The sequence below is a fragment of the Euleptes europaea genome, chromosome 7 (assembly GCF_029931775.1).
Source record: "Euleptes europaea isolate rEulEur1 chromosome 7, rEulEur1.hap1, whole genome shotgun sequence".
NCBI classification, from domain to species: Eukaryota; Metazoa; Chordata; class Lepidosauria; order Squamata; family Sphaerodactylidae; genus Euleptes; species Euleptes europaea.
The window spans coordinates 34,706,580-34,726,680 of NC_079318.1; the positions used below are offsets into that span (position 1 = coordinate 34,706,580).

The 20,101-nt window shown below is 42.9% G+C and overlaps 1 protein-coding gene across 2 annotated transcripts in view; it reads left to right on the forward strand.

The window, feature by feature from the left end:
- BIRC6 (baculoviral IAP repeat containing 6) overlaps positions 1-17,317 on the forward strand; it is a 177,129-nt gene extending 159,812 nt beyond the window's left edge. For both annotated transcript variants that reach the window (XM_056853593.1, XM_056853594.1), the window contains exons 67-74: positions 2,579-2,724; positions 3,347-3,457; positions 5,144-5,361; positions 6,251-6,412; positions 6,716-6,793; positions 9,415-9,603; positions 13,218-13,352; positions 16,462-17,317. In XM_056853593.1, coding sequence (XP_056709571.1) covers positions 2,579-2,724; positions 3,347-3,457; positions 5,144-5,361; positions 6,251-6,412; positions 6,716-6,793; positions 9,415-9,603; positions 13,218-13,352; positions 16,462-16,641 — 1,219 coding nt within the window. In that variant the 3' untranslated portion in view covers positions 16,642-17,317. The remainder of the gene's footprint in view (positions 1-2,578; positions 2,725-3,346; positions 3,458-5,143; positions 5,362-6,250; positions 6,413-6,715; positions 6,794-9,414; positions 9,604-13,217; positions 13,353-16,461) is intronic.
- Positions 17,318-20,101: the final 2,784 nt, after the last annotated feature.

The following is a 20,101-nucleotide window of genomic DNA, read 5'->3' on the forward strand; positions in this document are numbered from 1 at the left end:
CTTTGGCAAGGTGTTCGAGCAGGCAGCTTTATGTGGAGGAGGCAGATTTTCTACACCTGTGTTAATCCAGATTCAGGCCTAGCTTGGGACAGGAACAGCCTTGGTCTCCCTATTTATGCTCATTGCCAGTAAAATGGTGGTGAGGAGGGCTGTAGAACATCAGCTTGCCATACAGAAGGTCCAAAATTCAATCCCTAACATCTCCAGTTAAAAGGATCAGGTAGTAGGTGACATGAAAGACCTTTAGCGACTTGTGGTCGGATTCAGTATAAGGCAGCTTCATGTGTGCCCCTGTTGATTCTCCTTGACCTCTCATAGGCTTTCAGTACCATCACCTTGGTGGTGCTGGGGAGCATGTTTAGCCAGAAGCGCAGGTGGCACTGGTGGAATGATTTAGGGGCGGTGCATGGGTGGGTGGCAGGAGAGGAATTTGGGTAGGGGATTGGCAGGTATGGGCCATGCCAGAAGTCTTGAGCCCCAGCAGCTATTCTACTTCAGTATATGCTGATGCCAGCCCTGATGATAATGAATAAACCGAAGTACATTTTTGTGTTAATTCATTTCTGAAGATGAATATAACTGGTAAGAAGCATCTTTATATTGTGTGTGTGTTATGTCTCCTACACCCACCAAGAATTGTAGAGGAAGAAAAATCCTATCCCCCCCATTGAAAAAAACCCTTGTTGATCTTCCCAGTTGCTGTCACCTTCATAGTTGCCATTGTCTCCTCCCTACATTCAACAGCTGAAATAAATATGTCTTAAATATTTTTGAGGAGGAATCAGTTGAATGAAAAGTGGCTTGATTAAAGAGTTCCACACAGAAGGAGTTTAAAAATAAGAGGTTAACAGTATTGAAAACCCCAAAAAGATCAAGAGGAGGAACAGGATATGACATTCAGGGAACCCAGAGTGACTTGTGCGGATCACTTCATTTTGCCCTGTATCCCCCTTCCCCATACTGTTTTCTCTAGCTGTCCTTGCTACCCCAAGATGCTCTTTCCTTCGCCTGCCTCCCTCCTTTCAGTTCACTAACCAATCTTTGTGTGATGTGCTCTTTGGTCTTCAGCTTCATTTATTTCATTTATATCCCCCCATTTCTCCCCAATGGGGAACCAAAGAAGCAGACATAATTCTTCTCTCCATTTTACCCTCTCAACAACCCTGATAGAGAGCGACTGGTCCAAGATCACCCAATAAGCTCCCATTGCATAGTGGGGAGTTGAACACGGCTCTCCCACACTCTAACCACTGTGCCACCACTGAGATCTCAGATGGCATTTATTAAAGGTACAGATGCCACTTTTTTAGATTTCAGATTTTTCTGCAAACCACAGATGGGGCCCCAGTGAGAATTCGATATATTGATCACTCCTTTTCAGACAGATAAACGGAATGAAGGAAAAGTAGTGTCTGCTAAATACTGAATATGGAAATAAGGTCGAATTTTTAAATAACTTTTTCATTGTTACCAAATAATGAGATAAAAATGAAGGGATGAATTGTAATAGAAAGAGCAGAGCTACTGTAATTTTGTTTTTTGTGGAATATTTAATCTATTATAACTTCCCCTGGGGTCCATTTTTTAGAGGGAAATAATGTTATGAATAGGGAAGACTGATTAAACTTGGCTATTCAAATAGCCTCACTGGTGGAATTAGCATGCAGAGGCCCTACACGTTTAGTAAAAGGGTCTGATTTTATTAATTCTCCTTTTCCACTTTGTTTCATCAGAGGTAAGCAAGGAAGTTATTATTACATCCAACACATGGCCTTCAATACAGAAGATGCTGGAAAGAAAATACTCCAAAAATACCTCAGGAGGGGTCATGAGACTAATTAGTGTGGATGTTAAAATCCCTCCAAATAACAGGAACAGAAGAACTAAACAGGCGGACAGACTAAAGTTCAAAGATTAGGTAGACAGTGCCCAAGAGGGACAGTCAATCATAACACAATGAACATAAGTTGGGAAAACAAAACATAGTATAATACTCAAAAATATGTTAAAGAAAATAAGAAGGGGAAATGGCCACAGTATAATAGTTGAAAGCCCACCCAACCCATTAAACAGGTGAAGGGAAGGTAATTTGGGCAGGAAAATCCCGCCTGTTGGGGGTTCGAAGGTTAATTGGAAGGAGGGGTTACACCAACAAACATGTTCCCCTTTAACACTGATGTGGTCAATGGGTAGATGCAGATTAACATGTCAGCTGGCAAGAATTTCTGTTCAAGGAGCAGAATTTTACTGCCTCCCCCCTCAGGCAGCAGCCCCAAATGCCCCCTTCAGATCTTGTTCCTGGGAGTATCCTTTCCCCCAAGAGCAGGATTTCAGGGAGCATTTAGGGCTGTGGGAGGGGAGGTCACACTTAGTGAGTAGAAATCCTTGCAGCCACAGAAATATCTAGTCTGAATCTAACAAAAAGAATCCAACTTGGGTTTTTAAAACCACACTGTTCCAGCTGAGACTCTTTTAAAATATCTACCCTTCATTTTCATGGTCTTTGTTGATGGTACTTTTAATTTTAAACTTAACTGTTGGTTTTCTTAATGTATGAGACCACTTCATTATTTTACAGGTCTAAAAAGGACAAGGCTAAAGCTGGAGTGAAATCAGATTCCTCAGATCAAGAACCAGAGGGACTGACGCTTTTGGTGCCAGATATCCAGAAGACTGCTGAGATAGTTTACGCTGCTACAACAAGCTTGCGCCAAGCAAACCATGGTAAAGTAGCTCAGTGACAGGGTTATCGTTAGAGCAAACATAACTACCGTATGTGTAAATTGGTAGTAGGCTGCATCCAAGAACAAATGAGAACATGCTTGTTTTTAGGAATGCATCCTTAACTTTTGCACAGGCATTCATTTGCACATCTGGACAGAGATACCAGTATTTCTTTTCCACATGCATGTAGCCTTTCCTTCCTGCTCCTGTCTGGACTAACATGGTTATAACTTTTGTAAGGGCACCCCAGATAGGATGCTGAGAGGGAGGGAGGGAACCCAGGTGCTATTGCTTTTCATTGGGGGGGAGGGAACTCTGTTACATTGATGGGTGGGCTGAAGTTAGACCAAGGTAGATACATATTAAGTGTGGCCCAAGGTTAAGCCGGGGACTCCTGCACCTGCAAGACGGAAAAATGCCTTTAAATTCAGGGGAATTCCACGTTTGAACTGACATTGTGAGCATATACTTTTGACGTAGATTTTGCATTATTGTCATCCATTAAGGGGGAGTTGGATTAATCTGTTTCGCCTTATGAATATCAATCTGTTTTGAACATTAATCTGTTTTTGCCTTACCTTTTTAATAATAATGTGCTGTTTTCTTAAAACTATTACAACAGAGAGAAAATTGGCTGAATTCTGTAAAAAAGCTGCAGTGAAGCCCAAGCCATTGTCTGTATTAAGATCCCTTGAAGAAAAATATGTGGTCGTGATGAAAAAACTCCAGTTTGGTAAGTTTAATATTAATTTGTTCAATTCTGTGAAATCAGCCTTTCACCTTCAAGGAAATGATCTCACAAACAAGTGTTTCAAGAGTAGCTTTAGGAGTGCATATATATTTTTGTATATTTTAAACACTGGGAGCTTAATGTGTCAAAACCAGGTATTTATATATAATTCTCTTCCATTCTATCTGTATTAACCTTGTATAATCTGTAGAAAATGTTTGAACAGAAAAGCAAACAAGGGGACATGCTTAAACTGAGCCAGAAATCCTTTTGTAACTACATCTATGAAAGTCCGTTGCCTTGTAATTAAATTTGCTTATTTTGTTTAAAAAAAAAACTCCATTTGGTTAAGCATAACAGCAAATAGGTGATTTTTTGTAGAAGGCTCACATGAACACATGAAGCTGCCTTCTACTAAATCAGACCCTTGGTCCATCAAAGTCAGTATTGTCTACTCAGACTGGCAGCAGCTCTCCAGGGTCTCAGGCTCAGACGCTTCACACACACTCTCAGTCCACATTAGAAGTGGTTTGTTTTGGATTATATGAAACAACTGCTTCTATGTTTGAGGGAGGGAATCACGAGCATTGTTTCAAGGCAGGTGCAAGTACCTGCCAAGCAAATCAGCTTTGTTCTGCCAGTGAAAAGGACAAAAAAAACTCTGTTCAGGAGATCGGGTGAAACCTTCTATCTAAAAATATAATGTGGTAAATCATTCACTTTCTCTTGTGGCTGCGTGAACATCATAACCAGAATTCAATTACACGTTATTGCCTGTTTACTCTTGAATGAGGGGCATCTGGAACAGTGCCCCTATAAGCAAGGACCACGAGCCATTTTGTGTGCCTGAAGTGATAAGGAGGAGTTTGGTTCGACTCTGAGCCATCGAGTCCATTGTTTTGTCTTTTGGAAAATGATAGAACGTGTATGGTATTAATTTAATTGTGTGCGTAAATCTTGGAGCGTGTCCAGAGGAGAGCAACCAGAATGGTCAAAGGTCTGGAATCTATGCCCTATGAGGAGAGACTTAAGGAGCTGGGTTTGTTTAGTCTGGAGAAGAAAAGGTTGAGAGGTGACATGATAGCCATGTTTAAATATTTGAAGAGATGCCATGTTAATGAGGGAACTAGCTTGTTCTTGGTTGCTTCAGAGACTAGGACACGGAGTAATGGATTTAAACTAAGAGAAAAGTGATTCCACCTAAACAGTAGGAAGAACTTTCTGACGGTGAGGGCGGTTCGACGGTGGAATGGGCTCCCTCGGGGAGGGGGTGGAGTCCCCGTCTTTGGAGGTCTTTAAGCAGAGGTTGGATGGCTATCTGTCGGGAGTGCATTGATTGTGGGATCCTGCACAGCAGGCGGTTGGACTGGATGGCCCTTGTGGTCTCTTCCAACCTTGTGTGATTTTGTGATTTTGTAATATGCCCTCAAGTCACATCCGACTTGTGGCATCCCCAGCGAGGGGCTTTCAAAGCAAGGGCTTAAGCAGAGGTGGTTTGCTGTTTGCTTCCTCTGCAGAGTCTTTCTTGGAGGTCTCCCTTCGAAGTGCCAACCCTACTTAGCTTCTGAGATCTGACGGGATCGGCCTATACCATGCTGCCTTCCCTCCCATTAATTTCATTACTTTTTCCCGTTTATAGGTACAGTTTCCCCTGCTACATTCAAATGTAACACTTATCGCTCTCTCTAGATACTTTTGAAATGGTTTCGGAAGATGACGATGGAAAACTGGTTTTTAAAGTAAATTACCACTACATGTCTCAGGTGAAAAATGCCAGTGATGCAAACAGTGCTGCTAGAGCCCGGCGTCTGGCTCAAGAAGCTGTAACGCTTTCCACATCGCTGCCACTCTCCTCTTCCTCCAGCGTCTTTGTCCGCTGTGATGAGGAGCGACTGGACATCATGAAGGTAAAACAAGCTGCAAAGAAAATGGAGAATGGCCACTTGTATAAATCATGCTAATTAACTATGACGAATGCTTGTTTTGCTTGCTTTATTCTGCTTTTGTGGTACAAGGAACTCTGCAGGGCACTGAAGCATCACCCCTTGGCTGCTAATTATCCTGTTCCATCACTCGAGCCTTTCCCAAGCGGCCCAGCTGGGACCCATGAAGGCTCCTCTAGATCCGTTCCTGAGGTTTTCACCCTGTGTTTGCAGCCATAAGGGCTGAAGTCCTGCTTAGCAACTGACTTGGCCAGTTACTGTGAGAACAGGATGGGGGGTGGGAATGGAGAGACAAACACCCTCCTTCCAAAGTCGCGTCCTGGCAGATCAACTTGCAACAGCTGCTAGGCTGGCAACTCTGGTGACCAGACTTGGCCTGTGGGCTGCCCAATACTTTGGGGTAGACATTTGTTTCTTTTTTTTTTAATACGAAAGTTGACTGTATGCGTTGCCAATTCCAGAATTGTGAGATACATGCAATCCTGGTTTTATCAACAGTTCCATGTTTTCGGATTCAAGAGAGGACGGGTACAGGCGGCAGTGGCCTGATGGAACAAAGAAGGAAAAGAGGCTGGGATGAGAGATGGGAAGAAAACTTTTTATGTGGTCTTTGGACCGATAAACTGTCTGTACACTCCAAGGGAGTCAGTGTGCCTGCGGCATTGAAGGTTAAGGGCTGTTGGACTCTGGAGCCAAACAGGCAGAAAAGCAGTAGAAAAATAAGGATGAGCTTTGGGCTCAGTAGCTGAAACTTACGGCTAGAGCAAGAGACTTCCCTGTGGATGCCTGCAGGTCTAGCTTCTTGTATACAGAGAAGTAGTTTTCTAAGCTTCTAATTATAATTTGTTTTAAGGTTCTGATAACTGGCCCAGCAGACACACCGTATGCAAATGGCTGCTTTGAATTTGATGTTTATTTTCCGCAAGATTATCCTAATTCACCTCCACTTGTGAATCTGGAGACAACGGGAGGTCACAGTGTGAGATTCAATCCAAACCTTTACAATGATGGCAAGGTAAGCATTTGGGTTTTATCTCATTGCAGACGATGTGGTGAAAACAAATTGTGTGGCAGTCTTGGATAGGAGTGGTTCAGTTTGGTAACCAACTGGTGTACTGTACTGTACTGGTTGCTGGCAATGTCAGGCAAAAAGCGTATTAACAGTCAGGAGCATATTCATATGCTCTAATCTTGGCCGGGACAGCCTGTGCATGAGAACAGGCCTCCATGAGTGGATTTTTGAACTGGAACCCTAATGTATTGTTTTGTGATCTTGTACTGAAGGATTTATTTAATTGTTCAGAACTTTTATTTTTAGGTCTGTTTAAGTATACTTAACACTTGGCATGGAAGACCGGAAGAGAAATGGAATCCTCAGACATCAAGCTTTTTACAGGTATGTGACTTTACTTCTTCAGCAAAGGAGGTGCTGTTGTGTATATATATAAGCAAGGTGTTATAGTAATGTTTCCAATTCGAGAATATATTAAAATGGCAAGAAGTTCACTATAGCTAATGAAATTGAGATCAGATACTGCTGATGTTGGAGATCACTGATCTAAATATTTGGAATAAAATCCACTGGTCATTGCTTTATTCATCACTGATATTTATAGTTACTAAATATTCAGCATAGAGTCATGCTTGCCTAATATTAATTTCTTTTGTGTAAACATAATCCTTCGGTTCAACTGCAATTGCTGTTAGGTGCTATTATTATTAATGTTAATGTGCTTAATCATCCAATTTATTTAGCAAACACAGTCCTGGCAAATAAAATATTTAAATGAATTTGCCTGAACCTCAACAGCAAAACCTTTATGAACCAGGTGGGATTTATCATATTTGTTTATTAAATTCTGGAAATAATAATAATCTTGTTCTGTTGTCATGGCATAATACTATGTGATTACTCATTTAAAATGAATGTATGAGGGGTAGTAGGCTTTTTTAATAGGCTATAGTGGTTTGCAGACATGTTTGCTTTGGGAAATATTAATATACAGATTGCCTGGGGCACTTGTTAAGAGCTTTTATCATGAATGGCAAGTTATAGAAGAATTCACGATTCAGGCCAGGCATAATACATGTAAGAAAGGTTATTCCTGTCTTTGATAGCCTGTCACTTGCTAAATTTTGTCGGAGATTCTTAAGATACTTTGCTGAAGTGATACTTTGCACTTATTGGATGAAAGAAATGTATTTAGAAACTGTATATGGATAAAATTCTATATCTGGGTGTAAATCAGCAAGCCAACTCAATTTACTTTTAATACAGCAGATAAAGATCTAAGCAAAAGATTGCTGTGCAAGAAAACACTGAATTGCTCACATTTTAAAGAGGCAATTATTACGGTCACTTTTTGACTCGTGTCTTACCATTCTGTTAATCTCTAGGTTCATTATTTATCACACGCAGAGATTGCATGTGATAAATATAAAAATCCAAATAGTGGATAGATTTAAAAATTGCGTTATTACAATAAAAATTGAAATAACCAGACTGTATGAGGCTTTAGGTCTGTTTTAGAGAATAAAAAGTGTGAAGTTAACAGAGTGCTCAATAGCCATGTAGCAACCGCCCATGTATTTTTGCCGGTTGCTTTTGGGGTCACTCCCACTGGCCATAAGGTGTTGGAAGCAATGGGAAACCCCTAACAGAAAACCTTGAGGGTCCTGGCGGAAAGGAAGCAGGTCCTGAAATACAGATAGCCACTCTGTCTGCTTCTGTGTGCTAATATTATTGGACTTCTAATATATTTTTTAAAGCTGGTTTGATTCTTTAACCTGTTTTGTTCTTGAGCAGGTCTTCCAAATTGCTTTTGCTGCTGCATGCCTTATATATTAAATTGTTTAGGGAGAGCACTATAATTTCAGTTTTTCGAACAGCTTTCCACTATTAACTAATTAGCCTTTTGAAATGAACTTAGACCTGAGCACCAGTTAAATGAGGTGGTTTTACATGCTTCAGAGTGTTTATATTTGTCACTTTCTTCAATATCTGTTGTGCTGGTCTTCTTTTTAGTACTGTACAACTATGTTCAGGACAGCTGCAGCTTTGCCTCTGATTTTGTGCAGCCTTCAGCAGCTGGTAAATGGGGGTTCAAGAGGGATTCCCATAACTGATAACACAAAACAAACGAAATGTACGTTAATCTAATAGCTTTTGTGAGCCTGAGAATCTGAGTCACAACAATTACCTATGCTGAAAAAGCAAGCCAGAAAAGAGCAGCTTGCCCCTCTTCAGCAGCAAAAACTGAATGTAATATTCTTAGAGCTGCTTTACATTGTCAGTCTCCCCCCGCCCCCTTCTCTTGTTCTGATTTGGTTTTGACAGCTGTTGGAGCAAGTTTGGGTCATTTCTATAATTAACTGGTTTCAGAGGTATTCTGTAATGTTGGAGATCTTTGGTTGAAAACGTCTCTATAAGTGATCTTAATCTGTGATCCACTCTTGCTGTTTTAAAAAAACTTGTTGAATTCTGTACCAAGCAAGCACAGGAGCACACCTTTTTTTGCCACCAAGTCCCATTGGGTTTTCAAGGCAAGAGGTGTTCAGAGGTGGGTTTACCGTTGCTTGCCTCTGTGTAGTGACCCTAGTATTCCTTGGTGGTCTCCCATCCAGTTACTAACCAGGGCCAACCCTTCTTAGCTTCCGAGATCTGATGAGATTGAGCTAACCTGGGCTGTCCAGGGCAGGAACACACACACACATACAGGCCCCTTCAAAAAAGGGGGGGCAAGCTCCACCCATACATCAATTGTGTGAGCTCACTTATTTTTATGCTCTTTGACAAACATGCTGTCCCCTCTGCAAATCTAGTGTATTCTCTTTAACTTACCTGACAATTGAAACATTCCATTATGTTTGGATACAGCATCATGCTATTGCCGGCGGGTCACCATCTGCACTAAGAGGAGAAGTCAGGGTACTTTTTACTGCCTTGGTATGTTCAGATGCTTTGTAATGTACTTCCTTTGATTATTTACAAACCTTCTGACTCGTTTTTCTCCACAGGTGCTGGTGTCTGTGCAGTCTCTCATATTAGTTGCAGAGCCCTATTTCAATGAGCCAGGATACGAACGCTCTAGAGGGACTCCTAGTGGCACACAGAGTTCCAGAGAATATGATGGAAATATACGGCAAGCGACAGTCAAATGGGCTATGCTCGAACAAATCAGAAATCCCTCACCATGTTTTAAAGAGGTTTGTGTTTTGTACAACAGTTTGACTTGCATGCTTGTGACAATGCTGGAAATGTACAATGCTAGAAAGATTTGAAAAGAAAAGAAAAATATAGTTTCTGTGACTTCTGGCTATTCATCTAGATCTCCCTTTATTTCGGCATTTTAATTAAGATGTCATCTGAACTGTGATCTACTTTCTTCCCAATGATATTTAATATGGCTTATAAATTGGCTAATAATGCAGCCAAGCAAGAGTTCTGACATTGGTCATAAAATTTCTTTGTAGTCATTTAGAAGCACGGAATTATCAAAGGTGTGCATGTGAGAAATTAAGGCTGTTTTCCAGTAGGAGATGTAATATTTTGGCCAGAACTGATTTAGAAATTATAGTAAGAGGGATTTATTTATTTAAATGATGGGGACATATCCAGGAAAATTTCCTGAACTTCCTGTTTTGTAAATCTTGATTCAAGGTGCCATATTGCTGCCTACATATTTTAACCTATCCATCCATGTCTGAATTTTGTACTAGTGTTCTAGACTAGAAGTCAGTTTACATTGAAAGGGGTCTTGATTTTATGGCCAGAGGGGGCACTACAAGAATTCTAGTATTACTTTTTTGCTGAAGAAGTAATTAGACCACACTGTCCGCTGCCACTCCCTTGTGATTTCCTCCTTTGTGATATTGTGATATTTCCCTGAGGCATTTGTAATTTTAGGGGGCAGTGGGGAGCTGAATCACTGTTTTATAAGTAGCACTTTAGGAACATCAGTATTACACTAACTATATCTTTGACCACCCTTAACAGCACAGCAAGGGCTTGCCAGTGGCACTATTTTCTGCTTTTTAAGGCTATAAAGATACGTAAGATACTCTGATGAAATACATAGTTGGCTCTTAGTCTCCCTGTAATGTCTCTTGGCTCGGGGCTGAATTTAGAAGTGACCTTGCAAGCTAGGATTTGTGGCAGAAGTAGATAATTCTGAAGAGCCCCATGGTGCAGAGTGGTAAGCTGCAGTACTGCAGTCCAAGCTCTGCTCACGACCTGAGTTTGATCCCGATGGAAGTCAGTTTCTGGTAGCCAGCTTAAGGTTGACTCAGCCTTCCATCCTTCCGAGGTCGGTAAAATGAGTACCCAGCTTGCTGGGGATAAAGGGAAGATGACTGGGGGAAGGCACTGGCAAACCACCCCGTAAACAAAGTCTGCATAGGAAACGTCGGGATGTGATGTCACCCCATGGGTCAGGAATGACCCAGTGCTTGCACAGGGGACCTTTACCTTTACCTTTACCTTTAGGCTTGTCAAGACCCCAGTAACAAATTATCTTATCCCTTTCCACATTTATTTGCCGTCCATGTGATGCTAAATAGTACACACTCTAATTCTTGTGGTCATTCCGTAATGTTTAGATAACTCTGTGTTATATTCTGGGACACAAGGCAAGTTCCCTTCATTGTTCATAAGATATTTATTGTTTAAAATACTAAAATGATTAATAAATAGATATTATCTAGGATGTCTTGAGAATATAAAGTCACACTGCATAATATTTTCAGAGGTCATATTAACTTGATGCCAACTTGATGCATCAGGGTTCACTATTAACCAATAGTTTGATAGCAATTGGTTTTGGGCCTAGGTTAGTGTTAACAGTGACTCAATAAGTATCTGTGGAAAGTATATTTTACCCTGGTAAAAAGGCAAAGGATATGGGGGGGATAGTGCCTTATCCTGTGGCCTTACCCACCCCATAACTTAACCGTAGTTACAAGTACACTGGGCCATAACTGTATAAAGGGCCAGAAGCATATGCTTTACCTCAAATAATACATTTACTGGTTAAAAGTAACCGTTTATCTAATCAGTTATCAAAACTGGTAGATGCACAGGAAGCATTTGAAGCAGCTTAATGTTCTTGGTCAGATGAAATTTTAAAAATGGTTTAAGTTGAGTGGGTTGGTTAGTTTGATTTAAAGTTATCATTATGAAATCATGTAAAATTAAATTTCTCAAAGATCAAAAGGATAACTTATCATTATTAGAGTTTTTTTCTAAAAACAAAAAAAGGTATGATTTGGGGACACTGTTTAGTTCTTAATTATTATAGTAGATAATACTATGCAGAGAGAGAGAGAGAGCTAGTTCATATGATAGAAGTACTACTGATGATCTTGACGGATCTATTATTTGCACACAAGTATAAAGGAGAAAACTAACTTTTGAAATATTTGAATAATTGAAGAAAACTGTGTACTCGTTAGAGTATTTCGCTCTGAGCAGAAAAGGGAAAAAAGCAAGTCCATTGTAATATCAGTGTGGTCTTAGCTAGAACCTGTGTCAATGGTAATGTTTATTTCTGCATTTAATAGATATGATGATTCTTTTTCTTTTCTTTTCTTTTTGGCAAAATGCCACAATTTCAGTGTGATTCAAATCCACAAAGAAAATTGCCTTTTGATATGATATTGTGGGGATTATGCCATTGACGTGTGATAAATATGTGTTTTTCATTAAAAGTGACAATCACTCACTTGAGTTTCTACCCAAGGGCATTTCAGCCCTTGCAAGATTCCCTATGTAATAGTTTATTTTACTCCTCAAATTCAAGGCGGGTCTCAGAAAAGACAGCATGCTTTGCCAGTTGTCTCAGTTTGTTCACACATTTTTGGGAGGATCACCCATTGTTAAATCTTTTCTGACATGTATGATAATAGTGAATCTTACATAAAAGAAGGAAACGTAGCAAAGAAAAAGGAGGGTGTTTTCCCCTCATATAGTGAACCATAACTTGCAGTCATGTGTGATGTTTTAAATCTCCCTTACAGGAGATTTGCCTGGGGTGCCAACTGATTTTATAGCTTGAAATCAACAGACTTTAATTAGGGGAAGCCAGATGTGTACCACTACTATTTACACAGGAGTTCTGTCGTTTAGCTGCTTATTTTCAGTGGGAGACGTTTAGATGCTCTGAAGTCACTCAACATTTACTTATTAATTATAAAATCACATTAATATCAGACTTCAAACAGCGGTGCATAAAAGCATGTGGTTACTGGAATATGAGATTGATTCTACGATTGTAGAAATGCAGAGGTTCCAATTCTTCTCATTACTAAAAAAGTCTTCAGGCATACAGAGTTTCAGATACTGAAAGTAGTTTCTTAAAGCATACAACTTGCCGTACAATCCTACGCAGAGTTACTCCAGTAATTGAATGGGCTTAGACAGGTAACTTCCTTCAGGATTGCACTGTTAGTCCACCTTTAAACCAACTTATAGGACTTACAAAAGTACAATCTAAATAATAATTAAGGAATCTAGATTTCAAGCTCCCAGGTCTGTGCTTGCATCATGTACTCAAATAAAGTTTTGATTGAGGCAAGGAAAGGAAGGATAAAGTAAATAATTTCCTGAGTAAATTCTTAAAGAAGGTTGCAATGCCCTAAAAAGAAAAAAAACATTGCATTGTGGTGCCTGCAGAAGGGAGCCATGTGTCATGGTTATCATTCATGCACCAGGAGAATAATAGTGACATTCCTGTTGGTTTGTTAGCACAGGCTGCACAGTTTGAGTAATTTGAAAGCTGTAGATTGATCCTTCCCCCACCCCAACCTTTTATTTGTTCTCACAGGTTATCCATAAACATTTCTACTTGAAGAGAGTAGAGATCATGGCCCAGTGTGAAGAGTGGATAGCAGACATACAGCAGTATAGCAGTGACAAACGGGTAGGCAGGACTATGTCTCATCATGCTGCAGCTCTAAAGGTGAGGTTCCTTCTTGGAATTGCTTGCTTAGTACTGGTTTGTGTTCAGTAAAAACTCTCACATTCCTGAATACAGGAATGTACAATCTAAATAATAATTAAGGAATCTAGATTTCAAGCTCCCAGGTCTGCAGTACACTAAAGTAGGTGGTGAATGGAGATTTCAAAAGCTTGGTCTGAGACGCACTGAAGGTGGCTGAACCTCAGAGTCCAAACATTTTAAATTGAGAAACTTTCCTCCCTCCCTTTTTCCACAGTTGTGCCAGTTCTTGCTGTCAAAACATATTACAAATGCATTGTTGTCAGGCCAGCATATAGCTACTGGCAAAAGCCGTAATCCTGCCTCTCCACCACCACGAACTTTTAATACTCTAAAGCATGTATGGAGACATCACTGTATTGCAGGTTTCCTTGCCCCCGAAACAGCTGCCAATACACTGAAATGTAATTGCATCAAGCGTTGCGATGTAAAATTTCCAGAAACATTGAAGGCTGGGGCTGGGGGGAAATGCAATATTTACTTGATTTTCATTGTGCTGCTTTGGACAGAGCAGTCAACTACAAAGCAAATAGTAAACAAAGGCAATAATTTGATTATTCCTGACTTGTGGACCTTCTGGATGGTCCCTAGACTAGATTTTTGGAGGACCTTTTTCTCTTTCGTTTTTTCTATAATTAAACAATCAACATAGCATTGAAATTATGGTGTATATGTCTACAGTATATGCAGGAAGTAGCATTATCTAGTACTATAAATAGTCTTCCTCAAAATGTAGATTTTTTTTTAACGTAAGTAAAATCTTGTATTTAACGTATTTCACTTATTCCCCCCAAATTTCAAGTTCTTCCATTGGAAAATTTGGAGGAGGAAAAAGCATTGTAGGGGGATTCTGTCCCATCCCCTCCAGCCTTCACAACATGCTTTAGTACATGTTAAAAGGGAGAGAGGAAGGGAAAGATGAGTAGTCTGCCTCTTTCAATGGTCATGTCAGTAGTTTTACTTTGGTCATCAGTCTAGTTACCGTATTTTTCGCTCCATAAGACGCACCTGACCATAAGACGCACCTAGTTTTTAGAGGAGGAAAACAAGAAAAATATATTCTGAATCAAATGGTGTACTGCCCCTGGAAGCCCGTGGGGGGGGGGTCTTTAAACTCCTCCGCGCTGCCATCCCAGGCAGCACAGAGCACTTTCAAGACCCCCCGCCCAGCTTCTAGAGACTCCCTGGAAGCCCGGCGGGGGGGGGGGTCTTTAAACTCCTCCGCGCTGCCATCCCAGGCAGCACAGAGCACTTTCAAAGACACCCCCCCCCGGCTTCCAGGGAGTCCCTGGAACCCCAGGGGGAGGGTCTTTAAACTGCTCTGCGCTGCCTGGGTTAGCAATGTGGCAGCATGAACTTTCAAGACCCCCCCCCCCCCGCCGCCCGGCTTCCAGGGACTCCCTAGAAGCCGGGCAGGGGGGTATTTGCAGTTTAACCTCCGCACACACCCCGGCGCTTCCCGGTCCCGAGGCTCAGCTGAGGGGGGTGGTTAAACTGCTCTGCGCTGCCTGGGCAGGCAGCGCAGAGCAGTTTAAAGACCCACCGCCTCCCTTCCCAGGAGTCCCGGGAAGGAGGGCGGTGGGGGTTTAAACTGCTCTGCGCTGCCTGCCCAGGCAGCGCGGAGCAGTTTAAAGACTGCCCCGCCCAGTTTCCTGGGACTCCAAGGAAACCGGGCGAAGCGGTCTTTAAAGGCGGGAAAAGGCAGGCGGGGGGGTCTTGAAAGTGCTCTGCGCTGCCTGGGATAGCAGCGCGGAGTTTAAAGACTCCCCTGCCGGGCTTCCAGGGAGTCCCTAGAAGCCGGGTGGGGCGGTCTTGAAAGTGCTCTGTGCTGCCTGGGATGGCAGCGCGGAGGAGTTTAACCTCCCCCCAGTGCTTCCCAGTCCCGAGGCTGCGCTGGGCGGCTGGGAGGGGCCTCCCGCCCCCCAGCTGGCTGGCCGCGTCCCAGCCAGCTCCCGGGGTGGCCTGGCTCTGCACCCCGCTGCCGCTGCGCTGGGCGGCTGGGAGGGGCCTCCCGCCCCCCAGCTGGCTGGCTGCTTCCTAGCCGGCTCCCAGGGCGTGCTGGCTCTGCGCTGGGCTGCCTCAGCCGGGGGTCGGCCGTGGCTCCCAGGGCCTTTGCAGCTTTGCCCTTCTCCCTGGGGGCCGGATTCACACACATTCACTCCATAAGACGCACAGACATTTCCCCTCACTTTTGAGGAGGAAAAAAGTGCGTCTTATGGAGCGAAAAATACGGTATATTTCCTAGCTCGCTCAGTTAACAATACTTGAAAATGTAACATTTAAAACTCCACCAACCCTCTGGCTTAAGCCTACACATCACATTAAACTGCCTTAACACTTGTAAATGATTCCATGTCAACTTGCACAGTGGAAGGAACAGTCAAGAATAATGGTGTTCTTGATAGAAGGCTGGGATCACGTGTCCATGTTGATCACTTTGACTGCAGCATCAAGTAGTGACTTCCATGTGTGACTGAGCTCTTATCAATAAGAATACAAGAAGAGCCCTGCTCAGTTCTGTTTCCCCAGTCTGGCTCTTAATTTGTGATATGTACATAATTACTCCCTTAATTAAGAATGTTCCTGCAGGCTGCAGCATGCCTAGTCCTCAGAGATAGCGGTGAAAAGCAGACCCTTTTACCACCAGGTGAAGACTGTAAAGCTCTTATTACAGATGGGTTTCATTTTGCCGTGTACAAAGTATCACAATATGACTTCCTCCCTCCCCCCCCAGGATTGCCAGATGCCTGCTCGTGGCGGGTAAACCTCCGGCTATTGACCCCTCTGCCCACCGACCACCTGAGGGGTAGCGAACAAACGTGCACGTCACTTCCAGTTTAGGACTGGAAGTTCCACCTTGTACCTCTTCATTTGAGTGGTAAAGAGCCGCTTTACCACTCAAACTAAGAGGTATAAGGCCCCTTGCGAGGCGGCACTTCTGGTTCTAAACTGGAAGTGCAATTACAGCCAAAAGCCTCCTGCCGGAGGAGAAGAGGGACCTGGCAACCCTACCCCCCCCCAAAGTAATGTTGAAAAAGAGAATTCACCATTATCTCCCATGTGTGCATAGCGTCACACAGCTCAGCTTCGGGAAGAGCTTCAGAAACTGCCCTGCCCGGAAGGCCTGGACCCGGATGCTGATGACCCAGCTGAGAAATGCAGTGCCATGACCAGTGCTGAGGACACCCTGTTGCACGAGCAAGTCAAGCCAAGCGGCAGCAAAGACCTCCCGAGTGACTTCAAATTATGAGCTGCATTGACATGGACTTAAGAGACACACAAGGCTTTGAAGCACAAGCCAAATATGTCAATATTTGTATCTAAGAAGCTAATTATGTAATAGGTAATGAAATTGAAACTATACTATGCCCTTCAGGATATACAGTTTAATTCAAGATGATCTTTTATTTACCTGTACAAGAGTGTAAACTTTTTTGTGCTTTTATTTTCAAATTGTGAGAACCACTGATCGGTATGTTTAAAAAGTTATGTATACAAGAATGGATAAATCACTGATATATAAGGGAAACTACCTTAGGAAAGAATGTTTACTGAATGTTTATTATTTTTTTTTACTTGTAGAGTGAGGGCGGTTGTAACAAAGAATATATATTGGTCATTCTTACAGCTACTATTTAAAGTCAGACAGTTTTCACTGAATTTGATAGATTTTACGTTTGGCCATATCTCCATTCTCATATTTGATTTCTAAAGAAAAACCTCCTGTATACTTCAATAAAGGTCAAATGGACATGCTCCCTCTTATGATTTACTGGTACCTTTTTCAAAATCTGCCATAAATTCATTATAGCTGGAGACTTGCACTTGTATGACTGAATTTATTACAGTCAACATATTTAATTTTATGCTTACTAATTCTAAAATGCCGATGAAAATAAATGCACCTGGTTTTACCTCAGCCAAAATGTGGACTGCTGAATTCGTCTTTCTAAGGTGTCCATTAACAGCCGGGTCGTTTCTGCAGAAGAGCAACAGAAGCAACATTTCTTGACAAAGGATTTTATGACACAGTTAATAATGAAAGATAACTCCACTGGGAGTTGCTACCTTCTGGCACATCCTAATGACTAACAACTATTCATGCATAATGATTAAAATATAGAATGTTTGATTACTACCTGTTTTGTACCTAGAGCAATACGTCGGTTAATTTTTCATTGGCCCTGGCATACAAAATGGTGTACAGAAACAATACAATAAGTATGAAAGTTTCTTACCTGTGTCTAAGCTAATTTGTGTAGCTTCAAGTCAAGGGGAAAAAAGAAGCTGGAGAGTCTCCAATCTCCAGAAGTATTTATTTTGAAGGGTTTGATGTAGCACTCCAATAAAGTGATTGGGCTGTTCTCTTCCACGTATCTCCAGGTACCAGCTGGCTTTGGTGGGAACTTGGATACTTTGCTTCCTATGTGGAGCCAAAGCTTTTAGGCATATGGATCCTCCTGCATGTGAACGAGAAGCTGGTAGCTACTGTAAGTTTAGCAGGGATTTGTGTAATATTGGAAAAATGGATGTACATTTGCATTGGAAACAGAAGCAGAAACTTCCTAATGTGTTGGCAAGTTTTTTTTAATATTCCTTCTGTGCCTATAACACTGGCTATTGCAGTGTGTGTTGCTTCCTGGTGTTGCCTGAAATAGGGATGCAAAATGTTTTTACGCAACTTGGGAGTCAAGGTGGTTGAAGCAACAGATAGATTTGTACATGGCCACATACACACTGCTTTCAAATAGCACATGGCCACAGCAGCTCAAGTAAAACTGCTAACTTGAAGCATTGTGGTGACCAAACTTCCCTTCTCCCTTGCATATAGAAGAGAACCTCAGGCTGTACTGAAATGTGAGGCAAAAGTTCTGCAAACATGGCTAAAAACCCATACTTGTTTTGTCAAGTATTGCCCTCATTCTTAATGGGCTTTATGGCATCATCAGCTAACCAGATCTGATTGTCTACACCGCATGATATCATCAAAGTTAATCTACAATGAGGGCAATGCTTTCTATTTTTAGTTTAGTGTCATGAAGTCACTGCATTCATGATTATTTCCAATTGGGAGAAAAGGCAAAAACAGTTTACAATGAAGCACCAGGTGATAAGCAAAATCAGGGAGAGAGGGGGTTATTTGCAACAGGCTCTCACACAAACACCCTCCCCTGAAAAAAACACTGAAAACACATGAACATTAAGCAAGCCCTACTTACCCACCTGAATTTTTGAAAGAGGCAATTGCCACTCCACATGTCATTTAGGGAAGAAAGCACAGTCCAGTCAACAAAGGGCATCTTGCAGAAAACACGCTTTTCTCCAGTGCTCCAGGGTACAGCAACCATGACTCATGGGTAGAAGCTCCCCCTGGAGGCAGGCAGGGTTCTCCTAGAGCAGTGGTCGGCAAACTCATTAGTCAACAGAGCCAAATATCAACAGTACAACGAGTGAGATTTCTTTTGAGAGCCAAATTTCTTAAACTATATAGGGGCTAGGGAGAGAAAAGTGCCATTTCCACACCAAACGTCAGCAGGCAGCTGCCGGAGTGGTAGTCGGGGAGAGGAGACCTTGCCCAGGCGGAGGGGAAGAAGGGACATCCTCAGGAGAGGGGGTGCTGCTGCTGCCGCCGCTGCTTCCTCCTCCTCCTCCTCCTCTTGTTCATTCCAGTCGGGAAAGTCTCGGAGGGTGGCGGCGGCGGCGCCCTGTCCTCCTCGCGCGCCCCAGAGCGAAGGCGGGCAAGAGGCGCGGGCGAGGCGGCCGCGGACTTTGGCTCGTGCCTCCCCCCGGGTGGCCGCAGGAGCAGCCACTCCGCCGACTTTTTTCTCTCTCTCACAGCCAACAAAACAAAACAAAACACTCTGTCTCACTCCAAGGAGAAAAACACGTGACGGCGCCTCTGCGTGGACCATCCCCATCTCCAGCCCCTTCAGCAGCAGGAGCAGCAATAGGAGGCACCGGCAGCCTAACTTGCTGGCGCGGCCGTCTAGCCCGCCTTTCCCCGCCAGCCGCGGCGGCTTTCATTCAGCGCAGCAGCGAGTGCGCTTACTTTTGGGCACTAGGCCGCTTGGAGCCTTGGGGGGGCGCGTCCCAATTGGAGAGCCTGCCTGCCTTTCAAACCATTGCAGGCTCGGGAAAGCCAGACGGTGAGGTACCCAGGCTTGGTTGAGAAGCACGGCGTAGTATTTTTTTTCCTCTTCTACTTAAGAGAGGGGAGGGAGCCGGAAGACGCCATTCACTCTCTCCCCACTAACTCCCATAGGCGGGAGAAGAAAGCTCTGCCCCTGAAGAGCTAAGAACCAATCCCCGATCAGGGGGCGGGGCAGCTTCCATAGAGCTCGTGACCCGCTTGCCCGGGCTTTCGGTTTGAACTGGGACTTGCCTTTTGGCTTAAAGCGTGCTTTTTTAATTTTTATTTTCCCTTCACCCGACCGACCGACGTGCCCGCATGTGGTCATTTGTGGCAGAGCCGCACTCTAGGGGCCAAAGAGCCGCATGCGACTTGCGAGCCGCGGTTTGCCGACCACTGTCCTAGAGCAGTGGTTCCCAAACTTTTCAGGCCACCGCCCCCTTGGTTCCGCAAACTCAACCCCAGGGCTTCCTACCCTATAAAAAGCATTATTCAAAATGTTTACGTGACGCGCTAAAGAAGATAATAAAATTTCAGAACAGTAACAATAAATTGCACATCTATTCAAAATCAAATTAAA